This window comes from Candidozyma haemuli (assembly GCF_002926055.2).
Source record: "Candidozyma haemuli strain B11899 chromosome Unknown E_2014730914, whole genome shotgun sequence".
NCBI classification, from domain to species: Eukaryota; Fungi; Ascomycota; class Pichiomycetes; order Serinales; family Metschnikowiaceae; genus Candidozyma; species Candidozyma haemuli.
In genome coordinates, this window is record NW_020289903.1 from 519,948 (window position 1) to 534,828 (window position 14,881).

General features: G+C 45.7%; 6 protein-coding genes across 6 annotated transcripts; 4 read left to right on the plus strand and 2 right to left on the minus strand. All coding sequences in view use genetic code 12, as the record gives it.

Moving 5' to 3' along the window:
* Window positions 1-674: 674 nt before the first annotated feature.
* ATG1 (serine/threonine protein kinase) lies at window positions 675-3,245 on the plus strand (the record flags this gene model as incomplete). Its single annotated transcript, XM_025487055.1, has 1 exon — window positions 675-3,245. The coding sequence occupies one exon, from the start codon at window positions 675-677 to the stop codon at window positions 3,243-3,245; it is 2,571 nt and encodes an 856-aa protein (XP_025340503.1).
* A 404-nt stretch (window positions 3,246-3,649) lies between these two features.
* Window positions 3,650-7,093, minus strand: CXQ85_003410 (serine/threonine protein kinase; the record flags this gene model as incomplete). The annotated part of the gene is made up of 1 exon (XM_025487056.1): window positions 3,650-7,093. One exon carries the CDS (start codon window positions 7,091-7,093, stop codon window positions 3,650-3,652), a length of 3,444 nt encoding a protein of 1,147 aa, XP_025340504.1.
* Window positions 7,094-8,496: 1,403 nt separating this feature from the next.
* Window positions 8,497-9,317, minus strand: CXQ85_003411 (proteasome regulatory particle lid subunit; the record flags this gene model as incomplete). Its single annotated transcript, XM_025487057.1, has 2 exons — window positions 8,497-8,887; window positions 8,938-9,317. 2 exons carry the CDS (start codon window positions 9,315-9,317, stop codon window positions 8,497-8,499), a joined length of 771 nt encoding a protein of 256 aa, XP_025340505.1.
* A 990-nt stretch (window positions 9,318-10,307) lies between these two features.
* Window positions 10,308-10,832, plus strand: CXQ85_003412 (uncharacterized protein; the record flags this gene model as incomplete). The annotated part of the gene is made up of 1 exon (XM_025487058.1): window positions 10,308-10,832. One exon carries the CDS (start codon window positions 10,308-10,310, stop codon window positions 10,830-10,832), a length of 525 nt encoding a protein of 174 aa, XP_025340506.1.
* Window positions 10,833-11,619: 787 nt separating this feature from the next.
* Window positions 11,620-12,955, plus strand: CDC3 (septin; the record flags this gene model as incomplete). Its single annotated transcript, XM_025487059.1, has 2 exons — window positions 11,620-11,647; window positions 11,682-12,955. The coding sequence occupies 2 exons, from the start codon at window positions 11,620-11,622 to the stop codon at window positions 12,953-12,955; spliced, it is 1,302 nt and encodes a 433-aa protein (XP_025340507.1).
* Window positions 12,956-13,459: 504 nt separating this feature from the next.
* Window positions 13,460-14,326, plus strand: CXQ85_003414 (nucleoporin; the record flags this gene model as incomplete). The annotated part of the gene is made up of 1 exon (XM_025487060.1): window positions 13,460-14,326. One exon carries the CDS (start codon window positions 13,460-13,462, stop codon window positions 14,324-14,326), a length of 867 nt encoding a protein of 288 aa, XP_025340508.1.
* Between the last annotated feature and the right edge of the window lie 555 nt (window positions 14,327-14,881).

The following is a 14,881-nucleotide window of genomic DNA, read 5'->3' on the forward strand; positions in this document are numbered from 1 at the left end:
GCAAACAGCGAATACCAGCACGCCCAGCACGCCCAGCAACAAACGAAAGACATGAAATGAAACCTCAAAATGTTGTTTGTTTACACGATAAGTATTAAATTTACCTTAATTGAATCTCGGGGTCATTACTACTATAAATGCTGCACACACTTTCCCCACCATTAACATTTACCTAGGTCAAGCAGCCTCGAGGCATTGGCGCAAATCCCACTTCGGACTAGTCGCGTGACTGCACTCACATGACTTTATCTTATCGTAGATCACTCCCTCCCTCTGTTTAGTGTGGTGTATCCGTACGCCCTGAAACCCTATATTCTTTTACGGGTATTTTTTTTAATTCCTACAAAAAGTATACTTTTGAGGACGCAAAAGGGAGCTGAAATCCTGTCATAACCCTGAACCTTGTCATTATTTGGCCAAACAGAATTCCCTACATTCTGTCGCCTACCCCCCTTCTGACTCACCACACTCGCGTAGTGGCAAGAGATCCATCCTAAACTTATAAATTATAGAGGACGGAACATCGTCAGCCACATAGAGACCGTTCTTAAAGGTGGGGCTTATTCTTGAATCTATCATTCAATTTCGCTAGGTGTCTTCCACAGTGATTAATAAGCTGGCAACCACAATAACACACTTCTTAGCCCTCAAGTTGTAACAAGACCCCCCACACAATGTCGAAGACAATCGGTGCCTACACCGTTGGACCTGAGATAGGGAAGGGCTCCTTTGCCACGGTCTACAAGTGTGTGGACAATAATACGCACGAGTCCGTTGCTATCAAGTCGGTGGTACGCCTGAAGCTCAAGTCCAAGAAGCTCATTGAGAACTTGGAAGTGGAGATCTCCATTCTCAAGTCTATGAAGCATCCTCATGTCGTTGGTCTTCTTGACTATCACCAGACTTCCACTCACTTTCACTTGATCATGGACTATTGCTCCATGGGTGACTTATCTTACTTCATACGCCGCCGAGACCAGCTCGTAAAGACCCATCCGGTTGTTTCACAGTTGCTTGCTCGCTACCCATCCCCAGAAGGCTCTCACGGATTGAATGAGACACTTGTTATACATTTCTTGAAGCAGTTAAGCTCCGCACTCGAGTTCTTACGCTCAAAGTCTCTTGTTCATAGGGATATCAAGCCACAGAACTTGCTTCTTTGCCCTCCGGCTCACACTAAGGAACAGTTTGAGAAGGAAAATTACGTTGGCCTCTGGGAACTTCCTATCTTGAAGATTGCCGACTTCGGCTTTGCCAGGTTCTTGCCTTCTACTTCTATGGCTGAGACGTTATGTGGCTCTCCCTTGTACATGGCCCCAGAAATCTTACGCTACGAAAAGTACAATGCAAAGGCTGACTTATGGTCTGTGGGTGCTGTATTCTATGAAATGACAGTCGGAAAGCCGCCCTTTCGAGCTGCCAATCATATTGAGTTGTTGAAAACTATAGAGAAGACTCATGATCGGATCAAGTTTCCTTCATCAGCGCAGGTCCCAGAATCGCTTCGCAAGTTGATCAAGTCTCTCTTGAAGTACAATCCAACGGAACGTGTTTCTTTCAATGAGTTTTTCAACCATCCTCTTATCGTCAATGACTTGGAGGGTAATGACAGACCCTTGGATACTTCAGAAATGGATACGAATCTCTTCATCAGTGAGTACATATCGCCCATCAAACCTTCTGATAGGGCTAAGTTTGTGGCTCCAATTATGCCTATGACAGGCGAAAGGCAACACAAGGGCACTTCAGAAGAAGTCCATACTTCAGATTCTGGCGATAGGACGCCCCCACAGACTCCGCAGATGATCAGAAGAGACTATCCTCGTGAGATGTTATCTCACCGTTCTAACTCCCGTGATGAGCAGATTAAACTGATAATCAATCAGAATAGCCCCGACTCTGCTGCTCTCACGCACTCTATCCAGCCAAAACAAATCGAGCTCAAGCAGGGCCAGCGCTCTAAGAATGATGTGATTTTGGAGAAGGATTACGTTGTTGTTGAGAAACGGGCGGTGGAGGTGAATGCCATTGCAGATGAGTTGGCGAAAGTCGGCACGAATGGCATTGGATCGCATCATCAACACTCTCAACATGCTCAGGGACCAGATCGCAACATAGTACTTCTGAGAAGGCCTTCTCAGAAATCGACGGCCCCTTCAGGTCGTAGAACGAGTTTTGGTGATAGGAGAATCTCAATCTCAATCTCACCAACAAATGCTTTGGGAAAGGCCATAAGCCTTGCTTCTAATCGTTTGTTTGGAAATGCTGGCCACTCTTCTGATTTACAGGAGGAGGGTTCTCAGACTGGTGATCTCAACAATTTCTCAACCATCATCTCGAGTCCAGATTTTGCTAACAACTTGTTGTTAAAGAAAGTTAAACTCCCTACTTCCAACACTCTTTTGGCTGCATCACCTCACGGAGAGAGTAAACAGGAGGATCTTTCTTACGATGAAAGAGTCCTTAGTCAATTGGAGTCAGTAGCAACGAAGTCGCATGCTATTAGCCTATTCGCCGACGTCAAGTTCAGCCAATTGATTCCTTCTCCACCTTCAACTGACGAGTACGATGATGAAATAATGCAGCATAATGATTTGCTTCCGCCAAAGATGGTGAAGGCCATAAGTGAAGAGGGTGTTGTGTTATACGTGAAGACTCTATCATTACTTGCAAAGGGCATGGCTCTCGCTAGTAGCTGGTGGATGGCTCATTACCACAAGGATGAAGCTACCGGTGAACAACAGCTAGTTCGGTCATTGGACCTTCAAGTGTCATCACAGATCAATGAGTTAGTGCAATGGATTCGTGATCAGTTCAATGAATGTTTGGAGAAAGCGGAGTTTATCAAGCTTAGGTTAGAAGAAGCTAACGCTAGCATCACTAAAGAAGAGGATGTACACGGCGTCTCTAACTATACCGACCAAAACAGTCTCGGCACTGCTACGGCAACAACGCTAGGCGGGGATGTGAACAGCGATTCCTTCCGAGTTGTAGCCGAGAAGTTAATCTTCGATAGGGCTCTAGAGATTTCAAGGAACGCAGCAGTTAATGAGTTGGTAAAGGAAGACTTGAAAGGTTGCGAACTTGCTTACAGTACAGCTATTTGGATGTTGGAAGCACTTCTTGACGAGGAGTCGCCCGATGTCGAGAAATTGGATGAAGAGGACCGGGCAATGGTGGAGAAATTTGTTGTCAGTATTGGCAACAGGTTATCAGTGTTGAAGAAGAAGCTTGACTTGAGTTGAAAGAAGCTCTGAAAGCTTCACTTATTATTTTTATTTCATTCCTTTTCTTGTTCACTTTCGTTTTTATTTGGTAATTTGGTGAAGGGAAAGGATATAATCACCTGGTCAACAAGCCTCGGGAAAGGCATATTTATACTGGAAGGAAACTAAGAATTCAAAAGCAAAAAAGAAAAAAAAAAAAAAAAAAGGAAAAAGGAGAAAATATAAAAATAAAGTAAGATAGGACAAGATATTACGTTAATTTGAAACAAGAACTTCTGTAAGCTGCCACTCTTGATCGATCAACGATCATGCTGGAGGATATATTAGACTATAAAGTAGTACAGTTACACTCGTTGTGCTGTTACATATGCAAATGCTTAAGTGGTAAATTCTGAGCCAGCCAGAATTTACAATGCTTCCTATTATGTTGGATCAGGTCGTGTGTGCTGAAGAAGTCCCAACGTTACAGAATTAGAACGCTGGTAACAAGGGCGGATGTGTTCAGTTCCTTCTCTCATTTGGCTTTTGACAACACTTTCTTTGTCATTATCGAGATGCTTAGATTTAGGAAATGGAGAGTGCATCGGTTCTTTCTTGTAGTGATTTCTGAAATATCCTGACCTCAAGGCAGACTTGGCAACTCCCAGTATAGCATCATTGACACGGGACTGTGGATCGCGTTCCTGACGAGGACTTCCGTTTGATTGACTATCGACGTCTACCTGATTGCGCAACGGCGAGTGTTGAACAGATGGTTTATGAGGAACCCGAAGGAGCGAAGGCTGTTCATCCGAGCCATTTGTTATCGTGGCAATCGAATTCTGTGAGATGATGGAAACAGATGCGCTCATGTCAGTATCTGCCGCCTTCTGTACGTTACCCATCAAATTCTCCGGGACATCCTCAAACTCGAGAAGATCGCCCTGGAAGACAACTGGAACGTCGTAAGCATTGTTTTGATGGTTGATCAAGTTGGGTAAATTGGAATCGTGAGAGTGTGCCCGATCCTTGAGAGAGAGGAACGGAGGACGACTGCGAGGAGTGACTTTAGAAGAGAACTTCAACGTCAAATTGCCAGCTTCTTCGTCACTTTCGCTATCACTGCTCCCACTTCCACTTGTGCTGCAACTGCTGTACGATTGAGAAGCCAGGGACTTTGTCTCAGTGGAATACGACAGGAATCTTGACCTTGAGTTGGGGGCAACGCCCTCATTCGTCCGTCCTTCTTTAGCGTTCTTCGACGCAGTCATCAGCGATCCAAGGTTGAAGTTCTTGAATTTCTCATTGATGGTGTTAAATGCATTGTCACCCAAGTTAGGATCCGAATTAACTGCACCAGGCTCTGGCAACTTACTACCGAGCTTCTTTTTCCTGTATTCGTGGTACTTGTGGGTCAAGTAGTCATCATTGAAACTATCCAACGATGCAAAGCTTTCTGTTAACGGCAATGATATAACGGATGAAGCACGTCTCTTGTTATCAATGCTGATAGGACCCACCTTGATCTTGCTCAGAACAGAAGAATCTGAAGACATGGGTATCGCTTGAGGTTGCGAGAGAGGATGCTTGGATTCCAGGCCCAGAGTTGATTCAGTCTTGCTGGGGCGTGGACTCGAGGGAGAGCTATTATTGCGAACGAACGCACTCGATTTCCTTCTCTTTTGGTCAAGTTGCTGGATACCCTTGAAAGTGTCTATGACGGATTCGTTCTTCAAGTAAAGATCACCACCCACGTTTCTCTTGGTTTCGATTTGAGGAGCTTCCAGGATCCCACTGACACTTCCTTGTCTGCTGGAAGATGAGCTATTGGTCTCAAGAACATCTTGAAATAAAAGATTATTGCGGCTAAGCACCACTGAAGGCCGGCTTCCGGTGTTCTGACGCGAGAGAGTCGACAATTCAGGTGTATGGTTACCTGTATGACCAGTTACCGATTTGAGGAAGGAGCCAGTATCATTAGTCTGTAAGTGTGCTCTAGAGGCTCCCATCGGTGGTGTTTGAACGGACTCCAGAAGAATCAATGAGTTATTGATGGAGGGATTATATCCAAAAGTATTGCTGTTAGTACGAGTAACGAAATTCGAAGACTCGTCGCTTGAGGATGTGCTTGTCTCCATCTTGAGAGCTGCCTTACGAAGCGCTTCTGGATCTCTGGAGCGGATAGCTTGAAGAAAGCTTCCCTGGATACGCGCACCGACACCGACAACCGCATCATCAAGTTCATCTTTTCCGATTTCATGATTCTTTCCAATCGAATCAAATGGACCATAAGGCTCGGTAGAATTAATAAAGAAGAACTCGTTGAGCTTATCTAAGTCATCTTCAAGATCCATCAAGACAAATGGATGCTCTTTGATACCACGAATGGTAAGTCTGGTCTCGCTGTTCTTGTCGAGAAGCTTTCTAACCAAGTCCTTAGCGAGTTCAAACTCTTCATCGCTAACTTCTTGTGGCGAATGGAATTCATCCTTGGATTGAGGGAATTGGACCTCCTGATTGACGATGACATCGAATAAGGCGAACTCCAGCTCTGCATTAAACGGCACCTTTCCGAAAAGCAAACAGTAAAGCGTGACACCTAGAGCCCAAATATCTATCTTATATGTGACCTTTGGCGTCTCTGTACCATTTTGCTGAGAGCTCAGCTTATCCATATCTAAAGAAGTCATCTTGATGGTGCTGTTGCTAGCCGAGTGGGAGGTACGGCAAAGTTCTGGAGCAAAGAAGGCAGGCGTACCGACTGTCTTTGCAAGCTCGGCTTCGCTCATACGGAAACCTTCACCTGTATTTCCCAAGTACGATGCAAATGAAACACCGAAATCGCTGATCTTGACTGTGTTATCAGAGCCCACAAGCAAGTTCGCTGGCTTTATATCTCTGTGAATAATACCTTGCATGTGAAGGTACTCGAGACCAAGAAGAACATCTCTAAATACCTTCCTGGATTGTCTAAAGGTAAGATTAGGGGAGTAAATGTCAGCAAGCAACTCGTTGTCATCTAAAGGAGACGCTTCAGTTTTCATATGGGTATTGGAATCACAGCAAGGAATGTTTGATTCTTGGGAGTCATGCAAGGGCATTGGGGTCTGGATTGGTGACAGGCGCTTCCATTTGATCTCGCCCTTTTCAAGGTATTCTAGCACCAAGTAGATCTTATGGGATCTCCGGTCATCTAGCACTTCTTTGAGATTAACGATATACTTATGATCGCATCTCTTCATGATCGCTATCTCCCTACGAATCTTGGTTTCGTAGTCGCTGTATGGATGATTGGGAGCAGCAATTGATCCACGGTTACTTAGTAGGTACCGTTCTTTCTTATTCTTTCTGTTGACAATCTTGATAGCAACGAGCTCGCCGGAATGAAGGTCACGGGCTAGCTTCACCTTGCCATGTTCACCACGGCCAATCTCACCTCTGATCTCGTAAGTGTTCAAAACTTTACGTCTTGAGATGGGATCATATTCAAGTGACACGAAATTCGTTTCCTTGACCATCCGCAGACGAGGTCTTGAAGGTGTCAGGATACCCAGAGCCGGAAAACGGTCAGAAGTCGGACTGGTGACACGAGGAAGAGAGCTATTCGAGGCATTGGAGGAAACGGAGTTTTCCCTCGATCTGGAAATCGTGCTGTGGAGCAAATTGGCAACCTTGCCAATAAGATTCTGGCGTAACAGTCTATCGTCAGTATCAGACGTGCGAGGCACCGAAGGTCTCTTTGGCTGGACCAGGTTGAGTTGCGAATGGTTCAGCAGATGTGAATGATCCTCCGACGCCAGAAGCGTAGGAGTGATATCGTTGCTGAACGACACCTCGGTGGTCGGAAACGCCGATTTGGTCTTCACTTTAAGCAGGTCCGGCGGCATGCTATAGGGCACTTCTGCTTGAGTGGCTGGACAAAGTATGGAGAGGGCCCTTTCTGGAGGTGATGAAAAGTTCTGGAAAAAAGAGGAATGTTCTGACTGATCGCAGCAGCCGGCTTGGGGAAGAAAAAAGTCAAAAACCACAGTGATATCTGGGGAAAGACACCGGCAATGAAACCTGGGGAAAAAAAAAGCTGAAAACAAAAACGTAAAGAAGAAGGTTAGGTGGATTGTTTTCGCTTATGTGGGATTGTTGCCTTCTGGTTTACTGGTTTATTGGGAGGTTTTGTTGGCTGTTGTTGGTTGTATTCACGATTGCTTAAAAAGACCAGGCACTAAAAAAAAAAAAAAAAAAAAAAAAATAAAAAAGTTACTGCTCTTGTGCGCAACCAAAGACAGGCCTTTTTTCTTCATCCAGGCTCTACCCCAAATGGGGTACCCTTCATGTTGGGTCTTCCACTGGAAAAGGTAGAAATACAGATTTGACAAGGTTTACGTGGTTTAACTATAGGCTTTATCGGGGGTGAAGGGACAGTCTACTTGGAGGAAAACGAAGAGGTTTTGATGAATGTGGTTGGATGGTTGGTTGCCTGTTGGGTGCAAATGGCACCATTTGTGAGCACCTAAGAAAAAGACGAAGACCAGACGATAGGATAAAGGAAGGAACAGCCGTAGAGAAATTAGAGGTAAGTATAAAAAAGAAAAGGACAAGTCATTGAAATGACCGTGATTCACGGATAAACAGGTTTTATCTGCATCGATCTTTTGGGTTTTATTGGGGGTTCTTTATGTCTCTTTAAGCTTCCTTAGGCAGTGGGTATAAGGTTAGCGCAGTAGGTGCTAATTGGGCATCAAGTCCGAGATAAGATGATACAAGCCGAGAATTCCGTTTAGATGAGGGAACGCACATTTGGACTGGTTGGTGAATGGTTTAGATAAGTTGGTTGTTTTGGAGAGTTTAGGCGTTTTAAGGGGGGATTGTTTGTAGTGGAAAGTTTATGGCTGGTTGGTTGGTTGGTTGCACAGGACGATAGGATATGGGGGAACGAGGGGACACCAGAAGGCATGTCATTAACGCAGTGGCTTATCAATATGGATCGACTTTTCCAGGAAGAGGTCGTTTATTGGCACGGCTCAGCCAGGGCTGAAAATGATCCAGGGTGACCGAGTTCGGGAGAATTTGATTTTTCAAGCCTTGTATTCCCCATTTACCTTTTGTAGAGTTTAGCCTCTGAAGGAGTACTTCGTAGGTTCGTAAGTGCTCTTCAAAGCCAACATGCTCCATTCCTGCTTTTGTTAGCCTACAATGTCCTCCTTGTTCTCTTCTACACTCATTCTAATGCTGTTTGATTGTAATACACTGAAACAAAAGAAGGCCCTGGCCTTCCGTATCTATGCTCCTTCAATTATTTGGATTTCCGAAGACCCTCGAGGAATGCATCAATGCCCTCTCCTTGGTACTCATAGCCTAAGCTGCTGGCTAATATCTGGCCAACACCGTTGTTCAATATAGTACTGCTCAACTCCTTGTTGGCTTGTTGGAAAAAGCCATTTCTGACCACCAAGGCAATCTCCTCTTTCGTGGGCTTCACTCCTTCTGGTAACAAGTCTCCGTACTTCTCCTCTAGTTCTTTCTCCAGCAACAGTGATAGATGCTTCTCGATGACGTCCAAAGTAAGCACATCATCGATTGCTGTGATTGGAACGTGTGTGTTGCTTCTTCCACGAGGCTGCTGCTGCTGCTGCTGCTCCACTACCGTCTCTTCTTCAGGCTCTGGTTCATCCCTGGCGTTAATACTTATAATTCTTAGCGGCAAAAAAAACCCAGAATATCCCACCATACTTACTCTTCCAAAGCCACTAGTGACTGTACGGATGACAACAACTCCTTGTCCTTCTCGGTCAACTGGTCCAACTGCTCGTCGTCGCCAATGTCCTGAAGCCAGTATAAGTTTTTGGCACCAGAACTCAAAAACGTCAATGCAAACACACGGCCAGATTTACACAGCTTGACATGCTTGAAGGTGACATCGCCAGGAATAATAAGAAGCTCATCTCTTTCGACATTGCCCAGGCTGCCCTTTGGCGACCACTGGAAACTGAAGAAGTCCTCTTCTTCCGCCAGCGGCTTGATGACAACCTGGCCCTTGTGAGGCAATGGAGTACACTTTTTGGTTTCTTCGTCGTACTGAACCTTTCCGGCGTTGAACTTGATGGTCTTGCTCATGCTGTCTATTTGCTTGATATGGAGCAGTTGTAGTATATTGGAACGCCGGTCAATAGAGCTCGCCACACGTCAGAATGCAGTCCATCAGTACCGCCAACCTAGGCAGTGTCCAAAGACAAGACAGGTGCATAAGAACTGACTTGGAAATGTGAAGGAAGGGATGGTTTAGAGGATTGACGTGCTTGAAGAAATGTTTAAAAAGAAGAGAGGTTAAAACAACTGCCTTTACCAAAGCGGATGGTCACCTGCTTTTGTCGTGGCTAATAGACATAAGCATGTTGTTCGTAAAAGAATGATAATAGAAGTTTTCTGGGACAATGAGAGCTCTATTTTTCGTATTTAAATAGCTTTAAGCTTAGAAAAACGGTTTGGGTTGCTTTGGTGGTGTCTATCCATGTAGATCTCAGATTAACAGCATGGCTGCGAAAAGTCAGAATACCTACTGGACCTGACCGCAAAGGGTAATACTAGTGAAAGCAATCAATAAATAAAGCAAACTAAGTGGTATATTTTTAGTTCAAGAAGAGGAAGCTTCTAAAGCGGTAATTCTCTTCGACCTGGCCATGGTATGGCCAGAGTGGTCCACCAAGAGGAAGTTAAGGTCACTCCCAGCATTCAAAAATTGCCAACTACAGTTCAGGCGAGTTTAAAGTAGCGATTATAGAGCGTAAATATCCTTTCACTAAGGTATGTTGCCCCAGAATGGCATGTCTTTGGTATGGCTGTACTTGACTAGTGGCTGCGAAAATGCCCTGAACCGTCAAATGTGTATACCCATTACCACCGAACAACGTCATTAATATTTTTATATGATGCACTTTCAATAAGGAAGAGGTGACTGTAAATAACGTCGAGAACAAAACATAGTCCCTCCACCACTCCGGTTGTTCCCTCTTAACAACCACCCTTTCTGCCCTTACACTACACTAATCAAGTGCTCGCGAAAAACGGTATACACCTACAACCCTACTTCTTCTTCAATTGCCAGTCATGGAATTCCCCCCTACAGAGATCAAGGCCTTGGTCGAGGAGATTGCCGATGTGTTGAGGTCGAAGAACCAGACATTGGCCATTTCTGAGGCTGCTTGCGGCGGTCTTCTTTCAGCTTACCTTATTTCAGTTCCGGGTGCTTCGGACTTCTACATTGGTGGAAAGCTTGTGTACTCGGTTCGCCAGAGATTGAGGCTTTCTGGCTGGTCCAACGAGGACATTTCCAGCTATGTGGGGCCTTCAAAGCAAGTGGCGTTGAAATTGGCCCGTACGACGAAGTACGACTTGGGTTCTACCTATGTGCTTTCTGAAACTGGGTTTGCTGGTCCTTCGACAGACTTGCACCTCCAGACGAATCAAAACCTGGATGCTGGCGTTGGAACGGTCTACTTTGGTGTGAGTGGTCCTAATGGCGAACACACGTTCAGCAGTACTACCGGTAGCTCTGAGAGATCAAAGAACATGACTGAGTTTGCACGCATGGGCTTAGAGTTCTTGTTGAAGACCCTTAAGGAAGAGACCTAAGAGTGGATTGTTTTTGAGATGAAGTCGTAATGAACGGTCGGTGTCCTCTGATTTAGGATTGACCCGTACACGAATAGCCTTCCATATACTGGAGTGGTTCCCAACTAGGGCTACCTGATAATTCACAGGTACACAGCACATTACCCTACCCAATTGGGTAGCAAGAGCTCCAAGGAAAGTTGTGGAACTGGCCTTTTAGAGACTACTATATCCCGCGTCAAGCACTAACAAGGGATGGCTGGTTCTTCTAGATAGGCTGCTAGGCTACTGCTAGACTACAGAAGACTAGCTTGGAAGTCTTTTTAAGGTTCAGTTACCAAAGAGTCGAATGGGCCTCAAAGGTCGAAAACGTTTTGTCAGCGCTGTGCCTTAATTGGCCCTCTACTCGTGTCTTCTGATCTACAGCTACCCCAGGTTTCAGAAACGCCATCCAATGAGCGCCAGTCCACTTCCTACAGCCATATTCTATAATTAAGTCTCAGTCTTAGTGGAACTGGACCCAGGCACTGGAAAAAAAAAAGAATAACATATCGCGCGTCCAGATCAATAATAATCCAGGCACAAGTGTGCGCCTCAATTGCAGCCAATACCCCCACAAATCACAAAAGTATAGTATAATCTTGTCGGTTCCATTTAAATGGGCATTAATTACCCTTCTGTATCTTCTATTTCTAAAAATACGGGCTCTTTTTCAAGATTTCGTTGGTTCGCACGTGACTTCTACGCCTCAAATCCGTCAACTTCTTCTTCGCACCAAACACGTAAATTACCAACTACAAACACAAGAATGGCTTCAGGTATGTCTATCCCCAACAGTTCAATCCTATTATGAATATACTAACCTTCCAGTTGACAAGGCTCCGGAAACGGATATCAAGATCATCCGCAGAAAACTCAACAGCTTTGTTGGTTTCGCCAACTTGCCTAAGCAGTGGCACAGAAAATCCGTCAGAAGAGGATTCTCCTTGAACTTTATGGTCGTAGGAGAGAGCGGCTTGGGTAAGACCACTTTGGTCAACACCTTGTTCAACCGCGAGGTGTTGAAGAAGCCTGCTGAGCCTGAGGAAGACGAGGAGGCCGTGGAGAACCCTACTGGCGAGATTCCAGTGAAGATTGAAACCACCAAGGCCGAGATTGAAGAGGATGGCGTGAAGTTGAACTTGAATATCATCACCGCCCCTGGCTTCGGCGACTCGTTGAACAACACGGAATCGTGGAAGCCAATTGTTGACGAGATTGACCAGAGATTCGACCGTTACTTGGAGGCTGAATCTCGCGTCAACCGTTCCCAGGTTCCAGACGAGAGAATCCACGCCTTGTTATACTTTGTGGAGCCAACCGCCCACTCGTTGAGAAGCTTAGATATTGAGCTCATGAAGGCCGTGCACCAAAAGGTCAACTTGATTCCAGTTATTGCCAAGTCTGACACGTTGGTCGACGAGGAAATCTACGGCTTTAAGCAGAGAATCTTGGCCGACATCCAGCACCAGCAGATTAGTGTGTTTGAGCCCTCTGTGTTTGAAAATGACGATGAAGAAACCGTCACCAACTCAAAGGCTCTTCTTGCATCATACCCATTTGCTGTAGTGGGCTCGATGAACGAGGTGACCACTCCAGACGGAAGAACCGTTAGAGGCAGATCATACCCATGGGGCACTATCGAGGTCGACAATGGCGACCACAACGACTTTGTCAGATTGAGACAGTTGTTGATCAGAAGCAATTTGGAAGAGCTCAAGGAGTCTACATCTGATAAGTTGTACGAGAACTACAGATCCGACAAATTGCTCAAGATGGGTATTGAGCAGGACCACACAGTTTTCAAGGAGTTCGACCCTATGACCAAGCAGGAAGAAGAGAGAGCCTTGCACGAGGCCAAACTCGCCAAGATGGAAGCCGAGATGAAGGCAGTGTTCCAGCAGAAGGTCAGCGAAAAGGAGAAGAAGTTGCAGAGGTCGGAGGCCGACTTGTTTGCCAGACACAAGGAGATGAAGGAGAAGTTGTTGAAGCAGATCAAGTTGTTGGAGGATAAGAAAACACAGTTGGAGAAGCAGAAGAGCTTACCACAAGAACCCCCAGTGCTGTCGACGCCCCAAAAGACCCGTAAGGGATTCTTGCGTTAAACACCAGGGTAAAAGAATAAGAAATCGGTAGGTCAAGAATGTGCAACAATGAGAGTGTGTGTTTTAAATATATGTAATGTCAAACCAAGTGCTCAGAGGCTTGTTGTAGAATGCCTCGGCAGACAGACGCAGCGAAGGAAAACCGCAAAGATAACCATGCAGCATTCCCTCAGTCTTGTGACTGAGCGCCACAAGTCAGCAGCAACCAGCGATGACCGCCCCTTACCCTCCAGGCCTCCCACAAGCCAGAAACTTCCCAATATTATCTACCCATCCAGCTCAATTGCCTTTGAAATTTCTATCCCATTTCCATCCATCCCGAAAAAATCCCGCCGTCATTGCTATATTTGGGGCCTCTGCGCCTGACGTCGTTTCTGTCCCGCGAACATATACTTGCGCAGTTGTCTAGAAAAAAATGTGAGAATGCCAGAGAAAAAAGCTACCTACTAACCAGATCTTTTTCTTTGAAGAACCTCGTGTCTGTTTGATACTTTCTCAATTGCAATGTCTGTTCCTGATCTGAAAATCAACGCTGCCGCCGACAACATCTCGGCTGGCGCCACTGGTGCTTCCTCGTCTGCCGCTGGCACCTCTAACACCTCCTCGTCCTCGCCTTCTTCCACTGGCACTGGTCCAAAGAAGGACCTTGCTGCCACCGTGCAAACCCTCCAGTTTGCCTGGTACATTGGCCATGTGATCACTGTGGTGTCCACCATCTTCTACGCCCTTACTTACGTGAAGGTGTTCCCAAGCAGTTACAAGTTCTGGTACAGTTTGGCCCTCATTGGTGTCATTGAGAGTTTCGGTGTGTTGCTCTTCCAGACTGTCAAGAAGCACGGCTTCAACGCCAAGTTGCTTGCTGAGGATAACGCTCAGTACTTGTTCTTGGGTGTGTTGCTTTTCATTGCTCCTCCTCACGTCTTGTTGACCTTGTTGGTGTTCTTCTTGTTCTCCACTTTCCACGTTTTGTCCTACACCAAGCACTTTATCTTGCCTGCTTTGGACATCCCAGAGACCCACCCACTTTCCAAGAAGATTGGTGACTTTGTCGCTGCCAACAACAACAAGTCTATCCAGCTTGCTGCCCTCTTGGAGGTTGTCACCTTGGCCTGGTTGTTCGTGCGTGTGATCACCTTCAGAAAGAGATCCTTGACTCCTTTCCTTGCCTACCTGATCTTCATTAAGTTGAGATACGAGAAGTCTGCTTTCACCAGAAACTACTTCAAACAGGCTGAGATCCGTGTGGAGAACGTTGTCAATGGCTCTGGCAACCCAGCTATCAAGGATGCTTGGTTGAAGGCCAAGGGTGTTTTCCACCAGGTCGGCTCCATCCACTTCTTCCACGACCACACCAAGGACAAGTCCATCTAAGGCTTGACTCCCTACACTCGAAGTTGCGCCGCATTGTCTGCGCATGCTGCTTGTCTGACTTAATGGGTCCCCACAAGCAGTTTTGCAACCATTCACGGCCCACTTTCCCCTGTTTGCTTTTTAACTATTTGTTCTGTTGCACACATGTGCCTATGTATGTTGTTTCATTAGTGTCTGCCAATACTACTATTCGGCGATATCCTATAAATGTAGACCCGATGACCTTTCTTGCACATGTTCTATAGTGCTTTCGCACATGCCAATGAGTAAATGGGCTGATATAAATTCTTGGGTTCGTCAAATCGATGAAACTACCAGGGCTGAATGCCGTCAACCGGAGCCAATTGCCCATTGTAATGCAATTGGTTAAGGGGTGGTCTTACGACTTTTGGCGTTTTGAGCCACAATGGGAAATGGCTGCGAAAACCGTTTCCTCGTTGTAGAAATAGGCCTTCCCCCACTTCTACTCAATTGACCTAGAATTCCATTTAAACCATTAAAGTTAGATTATGCTGGTTAGTGGCATGAATTTTATTGTTCTTCCCTGCTACCGAA